Source organism: Tasmannia lanceolata, unplaced genomic scaffold (genome assembly GCF_043159265.1).
Source record: "Tasmannia lanceolata isolate RefF3 unplaced genomic scaffold, GAP_Taslan_0.1 ptg000008l, whole genome shotgun sequence".
Taxonomy (NCBI): Eukaryota; Viridiplantae; Streptophyta; class Magnoliopsida; order Canellales; family Winteraceae; genus Tasmannia; species Tasmannia lanceolata.
Genome location: NW_027518685.1, coordinates 22,112,453 through 22,133,796, shown reverse-complemented (window position 1 = coordinate 22,133,796; position 21,344 = coordinate 22,112,453). Strand labels below are relative to the sequence as shown.

Sequence of the window (21,344 nt, the reverse complement as noted above, 5' to 3'; positions counted from 1 at the left end):
GCCTTATCCAGCTTCTGCTTTTCGGAGGCCAAATCCTCCGCCAGTAGCTTCTTCTCGGCCTCTACCCGTCCGATGCTCGTCTGAAGCTCCTTGACCTCAGTGGCCAACTTTCCGTTCACCTCTTCAAATTTTGTGATGGCTTCGGAGAACAACTTGCTCTTCTCCTTGAGATCATTATAGTATATTCCAATCTACAAAAAGAAACAAGCATCAGTATAGAAAGAAAGCAAAAGACGGACAGAAAGTAAACAAGTTCATTACCTGATAGAGTGAAGAGAACACTGCCTCTTCTCCAGTGGCCGGCGGCTCGTGGACGACCTGTTGCTTATCCTTCAGAAGAAGACACTTGCTCACAGTCTCAGCCGCTACTCGGCTCTCTCCCAGGACGGTATCGTCCTTCTGAACAGCCCAATTGGGCCGAAAAACATTGTCATTCGACCTCGCAGGAGGACGGGCTCCAGCCCCAGTTCCAGTGGATGTTCCAGTAGATTTAGAAGAACCACCTCCCTGAGCGAAGGGGCCCACTAGCTTCACTGTGGTTTTTGCCTTTTGAGCCGGGCGTGGCGCAGTGTCCCGCGAGGGGGCAGGGCTCGCCAGCTCAGACGCCTTCCTCTTTTGGCACTCTTGAAGTGCCTGTTGAGCCCCTTCCTGCGCCCTGGGCTGGGCTCCTTGCCTTATCTTCTCGACCGTCGATTGTTTCTTCATTTCTGCAAGTAAGGAAGGAGTCAGAAGCACATAAACAAAAAGCAGCATATTTTGAGACAAGTCTAGCTACATACGTGCCGGAGTCGCGGTACTTATACCAAGTCCGACCAGAATATCTTCACTTGAAAAATCCGAACAGTGAATGAGGCCTGTTCGTTCAACCTCCTTCCGCATCAAGGCGAATGTTCTCGCATCTTCACCCTCAAGAAGCGGTTTGCGACTCAGTCCGGTGGTATCCGGAGTGTCCCACACTAAAGGGACCGGCCAGGCCTCAGTGGCTTCCTTATCCTCGACGTAGAAGAACCTATTCTTCCACGTATGTATTGACGAGGGGATGCCAGTAATTATTTTCAAATCAGGGCGCTGGCTAATATAAATCCAGCCCCCCTCCTTGTGTCTCTTCAGATGTGCACAAGCACGGAATAGCGGCAAGGTCACGCTCCTCTCTAGCCGGCCGTGGACAAGGTATAAAAACCCAGTCAGTAACCTCCATGAGTTCGGAGCAACCTGGGCTGGGGCCAGCCCGTAGTATCGGAGCACCGCTGTAAAGAACGGGTGCAGAGGAAATCGAAGTCCTGCTCTCAACGACTCCTCATAGATACAGAGGTCCTGACTCTCATTACAGGCCCTATCTCCTTCTATAGCCGCCCTCAGCTCGAATCTTAGGGGCACATAATATTTATCTCTAATGTCCCCCAGCATGGACTCGGTGAAGTGATTTTCCTCGACTAGAGCCCGCATGTTGTACTTAGGGTTGGCCTCCATCCGTGCTCTAGCGATGACCTCTACAGCCCGGCCAGGGAGAAACGTTGTCGACGCTTCAGCAAAGTCACTACCCCCACTCCCCCCTACTCGGTGGAGACTATCAGTCGGGAGTGGGGTGGCGTTCAGGTCTAATATCACTTCGTCCCTGTCCCCGCCATCATCGCTGTCTATAATATCTACTCTAGTGGCCGGACTAGCCATTACAGGCTTCTGAAGCGGTCTAAGTTCTGAGCTACTACTAGAACTGGAAGACTCAGAACCGGACTCGACACTCGAACTACTATCAGACATGTAGTAAAAAGAAAGGCTGAGAAAAATACCAGGGAGGGTAGAGAGCTCCTAAGGATCCACGCGCAAACTCCAAACACGAACTGCGAAGACCGAACTCGCAGAGGAGAGAAGAGGGAGAGAAGATAAAAAGTGAAAAGTGAAGAATGAGAGGTAAAAAACCTCATTTTATAACTTTTTAAAGGAGGTGGGGCATTAAATGCGATGCACGCATCCCGAGGGCACTCAAAGGACGCCACGTGTCCCTTATTTATGACGGACACCTTCTCCCAGACAAAAAACTGATTGAGCACGCGCGTACGAATACGCGTACCTCCACCACCAAAGCACTCCAGACTGAATCTCCGCCCTCCGGACTGGTATAACGCGTTTCTACAAAACGACAAAAACCAGTCCGGCCCAAGCCGGACTGGACGCAAGACGACAAAAACCAGTCCGGCCCAAGCCGGACTGGATATAACGCGTTTCTGCAAAACGACAAAAACCAATCCGGCCCAAGCCGGACTGGACGCAAGACGACAAAAACCAGTCCGGCTTGGCCGGACTGGATATAACACGTTTCAACAAAACGACAAAAACCAGTCCGGCCCAAGCCGGACTGGATATAACGCGTTTCAACAAAACGACAAAAACCAGTCCGGCTGGGGCCGGACTGGACGCAAGACGACAAAAACCAGTCCGGCTTGGCCGGACTGGATATAACACGTTTCAACAAAACGACAAAAACCAGTCCGGCCCAAGCCGGACTGGACGCAACACGACAAAAACCAGTCCGGCCCAAGCCGGACTGGATATAACGCGTTTCAACAAAACGACAAAAACCAGTCCGGCCCAAGCCGGACTCATCTCCAGCCGGACTGGCGAACTCCGGACTCATCTCCAGCCGGACTGGCTCAACTCCGGATTGGATTTCCGGACTCATCTCCAGCTGGACTGGCTCAACTCCGGACTCCGGACTCATCTCCAGCCGTACTGGCTCAACTCCGGACTGGCGAACTCCGGACTCATCTCCAGCCGGACTGGCTCAACTCCGGACTGGATTTCCAGACTCATCTCCAGCCGGACTGGCTCAACTCCGGACTGGCTCAACTCCGGACTCATCTCCAGCCGGACTGGCTCAACTCCGGACTGGATTTCCGGACTCGTCTCCAGCCGGACTGGCTCAACTCCGGACTGGATTTCCGGACTCATCTCCAGCCGGACTGGCTCAACTCCGGACTCCGAACTGGAGAACTCCGGACTCATCTCCAGCCGGACTGGCGAACTCTGGACTCATCTCCAGCCGGACTGGTTCAACTCCGGACTGGATTTTCGGACTCGTCTCCAGCCGGACTGGCTCAACTCCGGACTGGATTTCCGAACTCACTTCCAGCCGGACTCCGGACTGGATCTCCGGACTCACTTCCAGCCGGACTCCGGACTGGATCTCCGAACTCATTTCCAGCCGGACTCCGGACTGGATTTCCGGACTCATTTCTAGCCGGACTCCGGACTGGATTTCCCGACTCATTTCCAGCCGGACTCCGGACTGGATTTCCCGACTCATTCCCAGCCGGACTCCGGACTGGACCTCCCGACTGAACCCCTCGATTCACTTCCATACGGTGCCTGCCCGTCCAGATAATTCATCAACCACACTTTCCCAAGTCACTCAAGGACTTGGAAAACTGGGGGGCAACTGATGGGGTGTAAAAACTCCAGCCTCTCATAGGCCGCCACCTGTCCTAGAGTTGGTGAACTCCAGCCTCTCACAGGCCGCCACCTGTCCTGGAGTTGGTGAACTCCAGCCTCTCACAGGCCGCCACCTGTCCTGGAGTAGGTGAACTCCAGCCTCTCACAGGCCACCACCTGTCCTCGCACAGGTCATCTCACGTCACCACGTTTTCCCCTATAAATAGGGGTTCAAAGCCCAAACCAATGGGTAATACGAAAAACCCTCTCCACCCAAAACTCCTAGACTAGCTCTGCACTCCTGCTCATACTGACTTGAGTGTCGAAGGGCCTGTCCGGAGTAAAACCCGGGTTGGTCTTCTGACCTCGCTTGCCTTGTGCAGGACTCAGCCCTCATAGCAGGACTCAGCCACTTCGCTCCCCTTCATTCCGGTCCCTCAAGACTCAGCTCCTCTGGTCATCTAGCTCAGCTCTTACGTCACTGTCGTACCTGTTACCGATTTTCGGTCTAACAAGTGCGATTATCTGATGTCTCTAGCATAGAGAGCCCTCTTATTTCTTTTTTGTTGGCACATATTCTACGCAAGATTTATTCATTACTTATGAAATTAACAGAAGATTTTAGGGGTAATAAAGGGAATGTTAGACTTAAGACGCACTTCCAAAAACCAGCAGCAAGGGCGATCCAGGCCATCAAACTATCAAAGTGCATTAATTCTGTTGAGAAAATATGGGCAAATCCTATATGGAGCATGAATAAACGCAAGGTGCGAGATGAACACCGAGATTTTACATGGTTCGGAGCAATGCCTACATCCATGGCCAAGAACAGGATGTCACGATCTTTCATTGAGAAAAACAATATACGAGGATTACAATCAAACCCACAAACCTGCAAACCTTCCCTTATAGAAAGAGTAACCCGAGAGTAAACCCAAGAAAAACCCAAGAGGAAAACCCAAAAATAAACCCAAGAAGGAAAACTCTCTCTCTCTCTCTCTCTCTCTCTCTCTCTCTCTCTCTCTCTCTATCTACGCCAATGCCAAGAGCAAACCCACTCTTCATGTAGCCTCTTACGTGTTGCTGCAACCTACAAGAGAAATAAGCCTCTCTTTCATCCTTGGGTTTCTAAAAAACCTAAAAAAATAGCTTATATTATGCCTTTTTGCCTTCCCACCCAAGCAACCCACAGTGCTGGAAAATAAACGCAATTTTCCGGTTCGCTATCGCCGCAAACCACAAATGGCCTTTCGAAGTACCAGCTACATACCATCGAATCATCCTAGTTCTGCCTCTTGATTCGATCAACACGGCCAATGCACATGTGTACCTACCAAGTTACACACCATCAAATCATCCTAGTTCTGCCAACATTGATCAAGATCGCCAATGCGCATGTGTAGCTGCCAATCCGTTGATTCACTTAGTCAACCTTGGAGAGGGATCTCGATCCATCCCCCATCTCAAGTACCTTCACCTAGGCCAAGGCGCAAAAACCCAAGAAAAAACCCTAGTTGGCTATGCGACCATTAAGGACCCCAACTCACCCCAAAACACTTTCACAGTTTAAACACCACAAAATTGATTAAAAGCATATGAAGTATGTACAAAGGTTTACCATAGATCTTACAAATAATGGTACTGATTGCATCTCTCATCTGGTATGTGCTCTCTACTGTAAACTACAAATGTGATTGGTTGTAACAAATGAAGAGATCTTAATGGCACTGAGTGAAGAAAACATGACAAGAATCCCTATTGCCAGTCCTTTCCCGGGGATATCTAAGAGTGGATATCAATAAGACCACTAACAGCACCAATATATTTTACACAACCCAAAATGGGGACATCCTTGGGTGCAATTCACGTGCACAATTATGTTCACCGGCACAACCACCCCATGAGCAATTGGCAAATTGCTTTAGTTCTCAAGAATTTAAGCTAATAATAGATAAGTAACAAATGGTCCATTTGAACCATTAATACAATTCCTGTTTCCCGTACATAAATCTGTCAAAATGAAGCTTTTAAACTCTATTTCTACCATTGACGATAGAATTAAAAATGAAGACATTCACAAAAAGGTGAGTGTCACCAACCGAGGAGAAGACGAGAGAGCACCGCTTAAGATGGTTTGGTATCCAACGTAGGCCTTTGGATGCTCCAGTGAGAAGAGGCGACTCGTGCCAAGTTGATGGAGTAAAAAGACGTAGGGGTAGACCAAAAACAACTTGGGTAGAAACAGTGAGGAAAGACTTGATAGCTAGGAACATAACAGAGAATGTGACATTGGATAGGATAGAACGGAAGAAAATGATCCACGTAGAAGAACCCAACTAGAGCCAGGATTAGAGTCGGGTAGATTCCTTTCACCTTCTTCATGAAATTTTTCTAAAGGATTCATTTAGCTGACCCCAACTAGTTTGGGACAAAGGCTTTGTTGAGATGGGTTGAGTTGAGGTTACGATGAACAGAATGGCAAACTGACCTCTTCGATGATTATGGAAAGTGTTTCCAAATCTTTGTATATTGTCCCCATTTGAGGATGGGATCTGTCATTATAAACAAATACATTTATTTTCCCCTTGATCTCAATCCAACTACATCCTTGTTCCTTCTTCGCCCCACGCTCTTTCATTAATGCTCTGATGCTTGCCGCATCCTCCCACATCCCTTTTGCAGCATAAATATTTGATAAAAGAACATAAACCCCTCCATTTGAAGGCTGAAAATCCAGTACCTTTTTTGCAACAATTTCACCCAGTTCTAGATTTCCATGAATTCTACATGCACTTAATAAGGTTTCCCACGTATTCATAGGAAGATCGACTGGTATTTTCTTTATAAAGTCATAAGCTTCACTCAATAGTCCAGATCGCGCAAGGAGATCAACCATACATGTATAATGTTCTGGTTTAGGAATCAACTTCCAATCCCTCTCCATAGAATAAAAAAAATCCCAACCTTTGTCTACCAAACCTTTATGAGCACAGGCAGACAACAGGCCAAGAAAGGTCACATGGTCTGGCTCAAAGCCAGCTTGAATCATAGCAGGGAAGAGTTCGCGTGCTTCCAATGAAGATCCATGGAAAGCTTGTGCTACAATCATGGCATTCCACGCAATTGTATCCCGTTTCAACATACTCTTGAACACTTGGACAGCATCATTGATCAAGCCACATTTGGAGTACATGGTGATTAATGCACTTATGACCCTTGTATCATAGTCATAACCAGATCTAACGGCAAGGAGGTGCATAGTTCTTCCCCAACCAAGTGAGGCAAGAGCAGCACATATCGAAATTAAAATGGTAAATGTACCCTGATCAGGCTTAAATCCTTCTTGCAACATCCTAGATAACAAGACAAATGCATCCTCACTTCGGTATCCAGAAATTATTGTATTCCAAGATGTTTCATTTCTTTTTGGCATCTTTTCAAACAAATCGCTAGCATTAACCATATCATCCTGTTGAACATAGCCTTGTAAAATTGAATTCCAAGACCAAATATCCCTCCTTGGCATCTGCTTAAACAGTTGTAAAGCATCTCCCATCATTCCATTATGGATGTAGCCACTTATCATTGAATTCCAAGCAATAGTATCTCGAGAAGGCATTTCATCGAATAATGTAGATGCAACTTTGATCTCTCCCGTTTGCAAATAACCCCGAATAATTGCAGTCCAAGCTTCTATACACCTTTCAGGCATCTCATCAAACAAGCGTCTAGCAATCTCCATTTGCCGAGCTTGTGAATAGCAAGTTATCATGATAGTCCACGACACTACATCTCGTTGAGGCATTTTATCGAATAATCGGCTTGCATCATCAAGACACCCCAACGCAACATAGCCAGATAACAAGACATTGTAAAGATATGAAGCCTTTTCAGGCGCTTGATCAAATAAATTGCGTGCTTCAACCACAAGCTCATGTTGGAGATAACCACCAATCATGATCGCCCATGAGACTAAATTCCGAATGGGCATATTGTCGAACAATTCTCGTGCATTACCAATTCTTCCATTGTTTATGTATCCAGTGATCATAGAATTCCAACATACAATGTTTTTTTCAGGTATCTTATCGAACAACTCTTGAGCTTCCCTAAGCATTCCATTCCTCGTGTATCCAGTTAACAACACTGTCCATGATATAATGTTCCTCCTAGGCATGATATCAAACATCCTCTGTGCTTCAGAAAGTCTACAATTCTTGATATATCCTGATATCATGCAATTCCATGTAACCAAATTTCGTTGAGTCATTTCATCAAACAGCCTGCGAGCGGCCTCAACATCCCCGCGTTGGAAGCAATTTGTAATGCTTGTGTTCATCATATATACGCTATTTTGTGGGAAAGATATGTGTGATTGGGTATTAGTGAGCTGAAACAAGGGGCATGAAGTAAAAAGGGATCGCACAGCAGGTATAAACCTTCCCTTTAGATATCGAGTTTGAGTTAACATGTTTCAGTGCTTTCTCTTGAATGAATCATCTTTTCTTCACCCTTCATGTGCTTGTCCCGCCGTAGATAGGTCGTGCTCCAAAAAAAGGGGTCCCATAGGATGATCTCCTAACCCTTAGATTTGTTGAGGTTTCTCCATCTTACCGTTCATTTTAAAATTCCAAAAAACGAAGGGTTAGGATCTTCTTCCTATGGGTCCATTTTTAGGGCACGGCGCTACAAACACATGGATGGTTTAGATCATCGATTCAAGTGGACCCCCTTGTTCATTTTTCGATGGACTCCCACTAAATGTCGTAAGATTTACTCCATAAGCTTAAGCTGTTGGAGAAGGCGTTATTTAATATTTTACACTCCCCCCTAAAGATTGTGAAACTACCAGTTACTCCAAAAGCTTAAGCGGTTAGAGAAGGCATTATGTATCTTTTATACTCTACCTCACATGGGGCCCGTTATTTTTTTGGGTTGGCCTACACGTGGCACATGTGGCCCCACTTTTGGGTTGCCCATTGTATTCGGATTTTTATTAATAAGGAGGTTTGAACCCAAGACCTTTTGCTCTAAATATCATGTGAAACAACCAATTACTCCAAAAGCTTAAGCTGTTGGAAAAGAGACGGCTTTATTTGATCTTTTTATATTCTTAAGTCTTAACATAGATCACTTGCCATGTTCTTTTCTGGACACTGACTCTGCCCGAGTTGACCCTCTTGCCTTGGGCAAATTCTCTTTGAATTTGAGTTTCTAAACACTGATCCTAAGAGCTTATGAGACCCTGATATTGATAGTGATAAAGAATCTACCGCTTTGGAAGAAGACTGCTATCGTTGGGAGGTAGATGCGGCTGGAAAAGAATTTTCCATACAATTATAATAAGAAAAGCAGAAAGTAATATCTTAGCAGCTGGTAATGTCCCTGTGAACAGATAAGGCCTGTACCAAACAGACATTTATGTAATTATTTCAAGCATCAATTAGGTTTACAGCAAGAAAAGCAAAGCCAAACATGATTCCTAACTTAGGTAGGACACTCTAGTAATACAACAAGACAATATGCAGCAACATAGTCAACTCGAAACCACTATAAGAAAGAAAGGTTACCACATAGTTTAAATTTGCTTGAGTTAGACTGTAGTACAGACTTACATCCCAAATTTGCAGAAGCTTGTAGAACTATTCTTCAAAATTTTAGCATAGGTTTCCCAAAACCCAACATTCTACACTCAGATCTTTTGAGGTTATGATAACCGCGGCTTAAGTCTAAATGTTCGAATTATTGATGTGATGTAATCCAGGGAACTTTTGATCCATCCTGGACGTGGTTCCCGCATACCAGCAATCAACCACTGGTAATCCACCAATGCTTCCTCTGATAATGGCTCCAGAAACTCGCATCTGGCTAAAATATCAGGTGGTGGTATCCCAGCAATGAGATTAGTGTCGAGCTTCGGCTTTCCCTTATTGTGCACTTGAGGCACTTCTTTGAAGGGACTATATCCAAGGTCCAAGGGTGTTGCCCCAGGTATAACTTCCTGCCGGAAGGGCAAAGCTCTCGCAGTCTGCAAACAAAAGTCAATCCACTGGTGGATCAGAGGAGATGGGCTTCTGACACGCCCACCAATTCGATTGGTAATAAATCTAGTGGCCGCAGGGATAACCTGCAAAGGATAAAATACTCCTTTCAAAATTTATAGTAAAAAATGTTAACTTTGGTTTGAAAACACATTTTCAGTTAACCAAGTATTTCTTATTCTTGCAGTAGCCTGTGGATAGTTTAACAAAAATTCCACTGCCACTTTTTTTTTTCACAGAACGGGGAACCAAAAGCTTGTGTGCGTGTGTGGGTGGGTGGGGGAGGCATAAAAACACTAAAATTTAGAAAATATCAAGAACATAATAATATGTAAGCATGCAGATTTGAGTGGGAAAGATAATAAAGGAAGGAAGCCTACATGAAAATGCAAAGTCGACTACTTACCCATAGATCAGCCCACAAACTGGCTCCAGACTTCGGAATTACTAGTGCAACATTTGACATGCGTTTGGCAGTAGGAAGAACATCACTGCTCCATCCAACAGTGACCCACACATCCCCTGCTCCAAACGCCTTTAAGTAATGCACACTGTCAAACAGTCGAACCTATGGGAAACACCAGCCGAATACACATGTTACCAATAGTTTTCAACAAATGTCTGAACTGAAGATCTAAACTATGGTGAGATTCTTACTTGAAGGAAAAATTTTGCTAATTTTCAATTTTTAATTTTTAATTATAATATTGATCATTAGACAGTGGAATTTGGAATAGCAAATTATCTTGGCAAAGAAATTGAACAATTCCATGGCAACAGGTAAGGAGAATTTAAACTTTAAATGGAGAGAAAAGTATCTAAAAAAAAGAGACAAAATGTATGTATCACAATACGACGACAAATTCCGGATCATTTGTAAACATATAAAGAACAACTTGATTATTATTATTATTATTACCTACCTATTAAAAAAGTTGGTTATGATCTGCCTCATAGTACCTGTCTTTGAAGCAACTGCAAATTCTGCATGACAGCATTCCTTCCACCAGGAACTTGCGAGTCGATGTTCTTTGTGTTGTATGAGGCCCCCATATATTTCAAAACTGCACCGACAACTTCTCTAGGTGCATCAACCATTGAAATCTTCCCAGCAAGTTCAGGCCTCCACAAATCCCCCCAGTCCTGCACGGTTCATATATGCCTAGAATACTACATACAATGTGACCATTTACAATCTAATGTTGGTCATATATATAATGTGGACAAGCCATGTGAACTTGGCCAATAACCAAAACAGCAACATGAAAAATCAATAAAGAAACACATGGGGATAATGACAATTGAAGAATACATAACTCTTCATCATTCATAGGCCTACAGATTCTATTTTTGCGGTGAAAATAGCAAGCATCCTACAAGTACTTAACTTTATCTTTACGAATACTTTATGCCATGTGAATCACATAGCAGTGGTGACATTGGCTATTATAACTCAAACACAAAGTTTTTTATTCTGATAAATATAAAATTGATTAAATAGAAAGGATGGAACAACTTCAGGAACTTCCTATGGGCTGACTCGCCTGACCAAAGAATGTATCATCTGGTTCGGCGGAAGGAGGCGTATTGCCCTAAATCCAAAGGGGCCTTGGATTTCACAATCTGAATGCTATGAACAAAGCCCTCCTACGGAAATGGCTGTGGAGATTTGGGTAGGAGAGATCTCTCTTATGGGTCTTAGTCATTGAGCAAAAGTACGTAAGTGATTTTAGCAGGTGGACCTGGAGTGATACTTGCAGATCTTGTGGAGTAACAGTTTGGAGAGGAGAGATATTTTGAAACAGAGTGCTTCTTTTCAAAGGGGTATCAGATTCCTGGCCGACAAAGGTGATAGAATTCATTTTCGGAGACACCCTTGGTGCCAGAGAGAGACCACTTACGATTCTTTTCCAGACATGTTTGCCATCATTAATTACAAAGATATCATTATTCAAAACTCCATTCACCTTGACGGCAAGGTGTCCTGAAACTTCCGCTTCTGCAGAAACTTTTAAGGCCCGGAAATTGAAAGAGTAGCTGAGCTCACAAACATTTTGGGAGGGATCTTAGTCAAAAAAAAAAAAAAAAAAGGGGGTAAAACAAAAGTTCTTGGAACTGGAACACAAAAGGAGTCCTCCCTGTACAATAACTTTATCTCGACCCATATCGACAAGCTCTTTGAAGGTTGGAACGACCTTTGGCTTTAGAGAGGCAGGATCTTGTGGATGCTAGCTTTTCTGGCTAACATATAAGCAATTTGGAACGAGAGAAATAGCCCTATTTTCAAAAGGTGATTCACATTAGGTAGAACAGAGGGGAATAATGAAAGTGTGTGAGCACGCAATTTTTTATGAAGATCATGAGTATAATCAGGGAATGGCAATCCCTAAAAAACGGAAAACTAAAAGAGAACATTTTTTTTTTTTTTTGATTGGTACTAAAAGAAAAAATATGAATTAACTAAATGTGCAGCGTGATCGTGAGGTGGTGCTATCAACATCCATTGGAGGCAAATTAGATGGTTACAATCTCAGTGATGCCAGAGTTGGAGAGGAGAGATTTCATAACTTGGCAGTACCATAAGTGTTACCTCGATTGGGGCCAGATTATGCTTTCTAAATTTATTTTCCTTGTATGCTATCACCATGCTTCCCCATCGATACGGAGCTCCCCATATTTTCCCGTCAGAATCTAGATCTCCCTTATTGTTCCTACGCAAATAAACCTGAGAGAGATTTTAATGAAGCTAAAACAAAATACCAAACCATAAATTCCAAAAAAAGGATTAGCAAAAGCATATATCAAAGATGGTTCATTATGTTTGTTTCTCAGCAATACAATCCACTTACAGATTTAATGATTGAAACACTTAAACAGGCGATGCATATATATAAGGATGCTTCTACAGTAGAATATTACTGTTGTTGCTAAGGAATGCCTAACAGTAGGGTTACAATGTCTATGACTACCAAACCAGATACCAGCCACAAAATAATAATAATAATAATAATAAGGGCGAAGATATTTTCTCCTCCCCCCCACTCCCCCCCTGCATTACGCATGAGCTCCCCTTATAAGGTGATTTGACGTCAAAAAGTGTTAAAATTGCACACTGTTCACGTCAAATCACCTTATAATGGGAGCTCATGCGTAATGCAGGGGGGTGAAAATATCATCTCCCTAATAATAAATCTGTCTTCTATAATAAGCAGGTTCAATGGAATGGAATCAAATAAACTGGCTAATGGCTATCAAACAGATAATGCAGCAGAAATCTATTAAAAAGTAAGAGGCCAACCAGGAGGAAACAAGTCAGTGAGATGAAAAAAAAATACAAAGCACATATACAATGGGGAGATGTGAACCGCACAGAGAAGTAGTAGCCAAACATGAGAGTGAACCCTGTAAGACTTATCAAAACCACTAACAAATTAAATGATTTAACACACGAGGGCGAGCCTTGGCGCAACAGTAAGGTTGCTCCATTGTGACCGGGTGGTCACGGGTTCGAGTCACAGAAGCAGCCTCTCTGCAAAGCAGGGGTAAGGCTGCATGCATCGAGCCCTCCCTAGACCCCGCAATGGTGGGAGCCTCGTGCACTGGGCCGCCCTTATTATAACACATGAAACTGTAAAATATTATTCACTGTACAAAAGAAGACAGTCCCTCTTTCGGGAGTTAATGAATACCTAACCTAAATATAAGGGCCTTCAAGATCAAAAACAGAGTTTGACTCGAGACTCACTCAATTACCCATATGAGTCATGACTAGGTTTTGACTCTAGTAACTCGAGCCACATTATGAACATGGTGTTTTAGCCAGATTAACTTTAAAAGGTCAAATATTATACTATAACCTATTAACCTGTAAGGTGTAAGTAATACAAAGTAATGTAGCAACATATACATAATTATATCAAATGTTTACATAATGTATGATGAACAGAATATTGAATATGTATATAGGTATTCAGTCTAACAATATGCAATAATTACTAGAGAATGATGAAAAGATAAAAATAGATGGGAAGAAACAGAGAAAAATAGAATGGCAAAAGAAATTAGAATGAGTTTTTAATACATTTGGCCCAATGACGAATAAAGAAATAATCTTAAAAAAACAATGCAAGGGGTTACGAATCATTAGAAGCCACGAACAACTCCATGCTCCGTACTTGGTCACTCATTGCGGGAGTTAACCCAACACTTTATGGCACGAGGTGACAACAACCATGCAATACTAGCATTATAAAATATTCAATTTGTTGCTTCAACATTTAAAACAATACAAATAACATCTGTGCTGATCACTGTTCACTCAAATGCAGATACACATGTAATTATGAAGTACATAATGTAGGCACATAGTGCACGTGTAAAGGCAGAAAACTACATAACTGAATACATACATGACAGACGTATAATTATATGTTCATGCTTATTGTGCATATATGTGTATCGTTAGATTTATTTATGGCAACATGTAAAGCTGAATTTTTGTGACTACAGTTCAATTTTGGTTCTTCTTTCCAATAAAACCACTTGGAGTTAATAAAAACAATTACCAAAAAAAAATTGAAATTTGTAGGACAGAGTCAGACTCTTTACCTTCCATTTTTCATTTAAACTGTTAAACCAGTCCTGTCCTTCTACATCATGTATGGGTTCAATTGTGCCCTCATTAACAGCCAAACTGAGCCAAGAGTCACCCATAGTTGCAATATCAGCTGCCATGGCAGATTTAGGCTCGAGACGGCCTTCCTTAGCGGCCAAAGACAGATCAGAAAAAATGTCTTTGAGATTTCCACGGTACTCTGCCTGTAACTTCAATCTCCTCCCTTGTATTTTCATAAAATCCTAGATATCATGAAAGAAATAAGCAAAATGAATTTTATAATTTGTACAATAAAGTCAACAATGACAATTTCAAGCAGAGTGAAGTGAATAGATGAAGAAAAAATAGATATTGTGGGGCGGACAATGACAGTTCATGTGCTTGATTTAAAGCATCAATTAATCTTCTCCTAGAAAGGTTTAGAGAAGCACACGAGAGTGTCCCTTGATATTTTTGAACTTGGCAGATAAAACAACTGGTGGAATGAACTTCTGGTGAGACAAGGCATCCAAATTTACCATTTCATAACATTTCACTTAGGCTTCTTTCGACGTAAAAAGGAAGTGAAACAAATTCCAAGCTTATTTTAAAATTTTAAGCATAAAAATGGGAGGAAAATTTGTTTTAATTCCCATTTTACGTCAAAAGAAATGGAGCCTTAATGAATCTGGTGAGAAGATTGCAGCAAATCAGAGTTTCTACAGTTCAAAATCAACAATATATCTAAGGAGAAAAACGAAACTAACATTACATAACAATGCCGAACTAAATTCATTACAACTGTTCAGGCAATAATTTCTAAGACACCAGGTACTTCAAGATAACTTGTGAAATATTGGGAAAATTAACTTTGAAAGAAAGAAGAAACCTTCACCCATGAAGGAGGTATGGATCCACGAAGGGCAACGATCCTTAGAGGGACGGTCAAAGCATATGTCTTACTCTTCCAAGCCTCAAATGCAACTTTCAACTCCTTGTCTTCTGTGTTTTCAAATTTCCCCACAATCTGATGCCCTGTGTTTGGTATATATCAATTACAAAGACCAAAAAGACTCAATTCACTAAAGCGAAATTCATCCAAAGTCAAGATACAAATCATATTACACAATGCTACACAGAAACTATAATGTATCTTCATAAACACTTTACAGATCAAAGACTAAGAAGAAGAAAAAACGAAAGAGAAATTAGAAGTAAAGTTGAGAAACAAAAGGGAGAAGATGAAATGACCTGATTTTGGGTCCACAGGATGGAAACCATCATCCAAGTTTTCTCCGAGTTTGTCCGGAAGTGACTGACACGTGGCAGGCGGAATAAGAGGGAGAGCGGTGCAGGCACGTGCGCCGAAACTGAGCAAGAAGATGGCAGAGGCAGCCACGTGGAGTAATTGTGGAATTTCCGAGGAAGACGGAGTCGAGTTTCGATGGTGGGAGGAAACGAGGGCAGAGCATCTAAAATTCCACCCTCCCTTGTTTCTATACAGAAGCTCAAGACAAAGAGGCCTTGGGCTGGAAGAGAACCTAGAGACCAGGCTAGGGTTAGGGTTTAGAAAATGGGGGCGTGGGTTTGAGAGCGGAGCATATAGCAGCAGCGCCATTTTTTAGTGGAGAGAGAGTGGATTTTTTTTCCCAGCCACAATAGTCGATAAGAGGGTTTATATCATCTTATGGAAATGATTTTCTGGGTATTAGATAAAAGGGATGGAAAAGCAAAATGCATTTTGCCAGTTGGGGTGTGCATTAAACGGTTAAAACCGAAATAACCGACCGAATCGGTTCGGTTAGCAAGTGTAACGGTTCGGTTTCGATATTTAGGTAACCGAAAATTTTCAGTTCGGTTATTGTTGGTAAAATCGGTTCGGTTTTAACTGAATGAACAGCCCAGGTTGGTAGGGCTGGTTTATGGCATAGATTTAGAGTTGAAAGGTAAGTACATATGTGAATGAAAAGGGACAACTAACACCGTCTTGACATGTCGGGTGGTCAAGTCTATTATTAGAAGAGTTTAGCCTTAAATTTTTACATTTCTTTTATATAATTTAGGGAAATATGGCTAAAAATTCTTATTAATTCCAAAAAATACTATGAATTTATAGCTCTAATTCTTAGATACGATAATTAATGTGTGGATATGATTCACAAAGAGAGCAACATCTATCAAACCCGGCTAGAAAATTCCAAGCTGATTGTTTTTTTTATTGAAACCGAATTTTCATTTTCAATCCTTGATTATCTGATTTAAAAATCTTTAGTCAAAGCTCCTAAATTCATTTGTTTTGCTTCTCATTTTCACTGTAGGCACTTCGTATATGATTTAATAATACTAAGTAGAAAATTTGAGAACCATGAAGGTTTTTCATGGTTACCAGTATTACTTTCCTATGGACTTTCTAGTGGGATCAATTTCATTTGGTGGAAACCGACACCATGTTGATCATCATGGACTAATACTTGTAGACTGTACTTTTAATCCATTTTATCATAAATTTTTTCAAAGTTGAAAGATGAACAATTCAGAATTTAGAATTTATTGTTCGACATCCTTGTGAGTTCCTACCTAAGTTGTGTTAATTTGCAAATTATGTGATCATTTAGTTATTTTTTCTTTGTAAATTTTTTTATTGATTATTGCATGTTGATTGCCCCCTGACTCTGTCTGTTGTTCCAGGAAATTGAAGAAAATTAACTAAGGGCACGTTTGGGTGCCAGGAATTTGTTTTCATGATAAATCGGTCATCTTCAAGTGTGAAGACATTGAAAATCAGAAAACAAGATCCCGGAAACGGCTGTTTTCATGATGAGAAGTAGATAAAAATCGGAAACAAAATATTCTGCTCAAAACAGGATCAACATTTTCCGGATTTTTAGCAAATTCTCATCACCGATACAACCGTTTCCGGAATTTGGTTTCCTGATTTTCAGGGATTTCACACTTGAAGATGCCCGATTTATCATGAAAACAAATTGCTCGAAGCCAAACATGCCCTAAATGTTTATGAAAAGGGCGTTGATATCCCCTGACTGCCCACTAACTATAAAGCACGATTCGTACCTACTTTTTAGCGGCTAAGCAGTCACTCCTTTTCTCTCTCCCATTCTAGGATAAAAATCACCCCCCTCTACTCTACAGCCATAAAACACTACATCAAGCAAGGTAGGCCTCACCATAGGATGATCCAAACCATCCATTTGATGGCCCACAACGTAAATATGTTGCACCCCAAAATATCATTTCCAAGGGATGATCCTAGCCCTCCGAACTAAAGAGAAAATGCAAGTTATGGAAACCTCTATAGATTGGTGGGTTGCGATCATCCCATTGAAATGATTTTTGCAACACAACCTATTTACATTGTAGCACAACAGAGAATGAACAGATGTTGAGGAAAACAGAAAGGGCAGTGATATTCCCCCCACCCCCACTCTACAGCCGGTCTCCCACCATGAACGGTTGGTGGGCCTCACAATTAATTTGTTTAAATCTTTGAGCAAGGTAGGCCCCACCCATGTTTTTCAAAATGAACGGCCAACACCATAGGATGGTCCAAACCGTCCATTTGAAGGGCCACAGCGTAAATAGGTTTTATCCCCAAAAAATCATTTACACAGGATGATCGTAACCCTCCGATCTAAAGAGAAACTGCATATTATGGAAAGCTTATAGATCGGATTGCAATCATCCTGTGGAAATGATTTTGGGGGCACAACCTATTTATGTTGCGGCCCATCAAATGGATGGCTTGATCATCCTATTGTGTGGACTGTACACTTCATTGTGAAAAATATAAGTGGGGCCTACAATTGGGCCTTAATGTTACTGTATGACCTAAACCATAGGATGATCCAAACCATCCATTTGATGGGTAGGTTGTGCCCCAAAAAATCATTAACATGCAAGCCTCCAATCTATAGAGGTTTCTATAACTTGCAGTTTCTCTTTAGATCGGAGGGCTAGGATCATCCTTTGGAAATGATATTTTGGAGTGCAACCTATTTACGTTGTGAGCTATTGAATGGATGGTTTGGATCATCCTATGTTGTGGCCTACCTTTCTCACAGATTAAAACAAATTAATTGGGCCCACCAACCGCTCATGCATGTTGGAGAGAGAGACCGGATTGGAGTAGTGTCGTAGGGGGGCCGGATATCAGCGCCCTTATAAAAATTGAGAAAATTAACGTCTTAAGGGAAGATAAAATCTAAAAAACAGTAACGAGAAGGAAAGAGCTAAAGTTGTAAAAATCCTCCCCTACAGAGGCTAACAACGTTGTTAGTTTTATGGGAAAGACCTAACCCGAGTAAGTACCTGGGCCTTATTTTTGTTCCTCACAACTTATTTCCATTCATGCTTTATTGAGGCTTGCCTTTTTTTACTAGTAGTCACGTCTCATCTATCTACTCTCGTTTCTGACTAGTAAGTTGCGATTCCACGCCTTCCCAATCTCTTCTTAATCACAAAGGCAACCTACTACTTTATGACACAGAATTTATGAGTCCACTGCTGAAAAATGAATTATAGTTAAATGTGTGGTTAAGATCATTGATTTGATGGATACCCTATATGAGACAACCTAACTTTTGGGACCTTGGTCTCTTGCTACATTCAAGCCCTATTTATAAAACCAATGCCACAAAAATATACAACTAAGCCTTCTTTTTTTTCTCTTCCTCATGGGCTCCCAATAATGCCTTACTTGATTAAGGCTCGAAGGCCGTTTGGATACACGGATTTTAGAATCGAGGTTTTTAGCTTGAAAACAGTGTAAAAGAGAGTTTATAATCAAGCTGCGGTATGCTGTCCTGATAGTGTTTCTTGGATTTTAAGTGAGAACTTCGGGTTTTAAAAATCTCTCTTGCATCCTGAGATTTCTAAAACCTGGAAAAATGGGAGGATATGCTACTCTCTCGATGATGGAAAGAAGGGTGAGAAGTCAAAAACGATGGCTGGTCCGCTTCTTCTCTTGTCTCTAAGCTACAATTTTGAAGAAATCCCGGATTCTAAAATCCACGTATCCAAACGGCCCCTTTATGAGTTAATGTACGTGGGATAAGCTGCAATGGCTAGACATGTGGTACACAAGAGTTCAACGTATTCAATAAATATGTGCAGGTGACATGAATGGAGTCTAAAATCACCTTTCTTTTCAGTTTTTTTCTTCTTCTTTTATGATGTATGTGTGGCCAAAAGTCATTAAATTTAGGCTTATTATATGGTGTAAAGCCTTACAAAATTAAGGCCTTTGTACGTGTGACCAAAAAGTCATTAGATTCCTTCTCTTTTTCTTGTTCTATATGTGTGTGACTAAAAAACAATAGATTTAGGGTTTTCATTAGATTTCTTCTCTCATTCTGTTACTTTTTTTTTTGAAATAGTTCTCTCATTCTGTTACTTAGAAGTCATCTAGGGACCAGAAAAACTTAATTACAAGCATGGACCTGAAATTTCAGCTGAAATCCCAAAATTTCATCCGAGGTCCAGTAAAAAATAAATCAAATAATCATTTCAGTAATTTTGGCCGAATTTTTTGTAAAACTATTATTTTTTTTTTAAATAAATTGAATTTCTCAAAATTTCAGCCGAAATTTGGGAAATCTGAAATTTCGGATTTCGCAAAATTTTGACTGAAATCCGAAGACGAAATTTAAAACTATGATTACAATTAACTTTAGGTTGATTGGTTATGGGCTGGTTGATAGGTTGATCAAGGTGTCGATCGCCTTGTTGAGCTCAATCTTTAGGTTTTCTAAATATTTTTATAGGCTTTCTATTGGTTCTATTGGGAATTGTGGATCTCAGGAGGTTTGGGTGTTTTCGAAATGCATATTTTAGTGTAAGTTTTGAAGTAAAACTCGTATAGTTTTCAAAATCTCGTATCTTTTTACAGACTTTAAAACTTTGGATTTGCTAGTGACCATCTCATTATTCAATTTGCGAGCCTGATGTTGCCTGAGAGAGGATTGCTCTCTCAGGCAACAGCAGGCCCGCAAAATGTCTTCTGCATGGTCCCTAGCAAATCCCTTAAAACCTTTTGAACTTTCATCTCTAGGCGCAATTTTCAACTCGGGAAGTGATATTTATGGCCCTTTTGATTACTAGGGACACCCAGCGCCAGTGTATCAACGACTAAAGAATGGTTAATGTATTTGACGTCAGAAAAATCCAGTGGGGTCGTTACTTGTGACTTTATCAACTTTGGTCTATATGCATCTTTGGAATCTCAATCCTTCTCTGTTGCTAGGCTAATATTCGAAATAAATTGCACACATTAATTAATCTGATAGCTTTTAATATCTGGTTAAGTTGCTATATGCACTTTATTTTGTCCATGACTGACGTAACACTTGTCACCCCAGCGATATCATAGGAGTCGTCGGCACCATGGACCTCCTCTCCTATAAAATGACATCCACACATTCAAAGAAGGACAAGGCATTCTATCCCTCTCGCTAGTATTCTGTTTCGGTTCTTGCTCACTACCCTACGTCCATTTTGTTGGTGTTGCATGTTTCTGACTTAAGTGCCGAAGTGGCCGCCCGGAGCCACAACTCCGGGCCCTCTAACGCTTTCTTTGTGAGCGCAAGATCACAAGCTTTACCGGTCTAGACTGAGCAGCCGGATTCCGGGCACCATCACAACTAGTTACCCCAAAAGCTTAAGCTGTTAGAGTTGGTGTTATTTATTCGTTTATACATCGACATATATGTGTGTGCCTGCAATTAAATATATATGTAAAACTAAAATCTTACAAAAGACATTTAACTCTATTACAAAAATTATAAAATAATCTATGCCAAGAATTTTATGACTCGTAGGTAAAAGACACACATCAAGAGTTATCAACTCGGGGGGGGGGGGGGGGGGGGGGGGGGGGGGGTAATTTTACTATTCCAAATTTGAGTGGTGTAAAGTTGAAAATTTGCTTAAAATGTGTTTAATTTATCTAAAACTCATTTAAACATTTTCTTAAAAAAATACAGTTGTTTTTGGAAGAATGATAGATGCAAGGGCTAAAGAAGGACCCTTGAATAGATCCACGTCATTAAGTGCAACTGAATTCAGTTTCTCAACCGATTTTAAAAATGATGTGGATCTATTCAAGGGCCGTTCGGCCATTGTGTAAAGAGGGCCTTGCATCTATCATTCCTCATGTTATAAACGGAGTATAAAATGGGATCCCAACAAAACACAATTTTTCTTCGAAAAAACAGTTTAAAATGACGTTTACCAAACTCTGATAAGAGTCAAGGACAAATACCAGA

General features: G+C 41.4%; 2 protein-coding genes across 4 annotated transcripts; both read right to left on the bottom strand.

Moving 5' to 3' along the window:
- Positions 1-5,726: 5,726 nt before the first annotated feature.
- Positions 5,727-8,175, bottom strand: LOC143883432 (uncharacterized). The gene has a single exon (XM_077386779.1). It carries the CDS (start codon positions 7,898-7,900, stop codon positions 5,891-5,893), a length of 2,010 nt encoding a protein of 669 aa, XP_077242894.1. The 5' UTR covers positions 7,901-8,175; the 3' UTR covers positions 5,727-5,890.
- Positions 8,176-8,817: 642 nt separating this feature from the next.
- Positions 8,818-15,766, bottom strand: LOC143884810 (putrescine-binding periplasmic protein-like protein). Of its 3 annotated transcripts, none has more exons than XM_077388610.1 (7): positions 15,316-15,766; positions 14,954-15,099; positions 14,079-14,327; positions 12,061-12,195; positions 10,431-10,613; positions 9,877-10,038; positions 8,818-9,556 (listed from the first exon to the last, which is right to left on the bottom strand). In XM_077388610.1, exons 1-7 carry the CDS (start codon positions 15,680-15,682, stop codon positions 9,137-9,139), a joined length of 1,662 nt encoding a protein of 553 aa, XP_077244725.1. In that variant the 5' UTR covers positions 15,683-15,766; the 3' UTR covers positions 8,818-9,136. The 3 variants fall into 3 exon arrangements, with proteins under 3 accessions (XP_077244725.1, XP_077244727.1, XP_077244726.1); XM_077388612.1 differs by having other exon boundaries at positions 8,818-9,457; XM_077388611.1 differs by having other exon boundaries at positions 14,960-15,099.
- Positions 15,767-21,344: the final 5,578 nt, after the last annotated feature.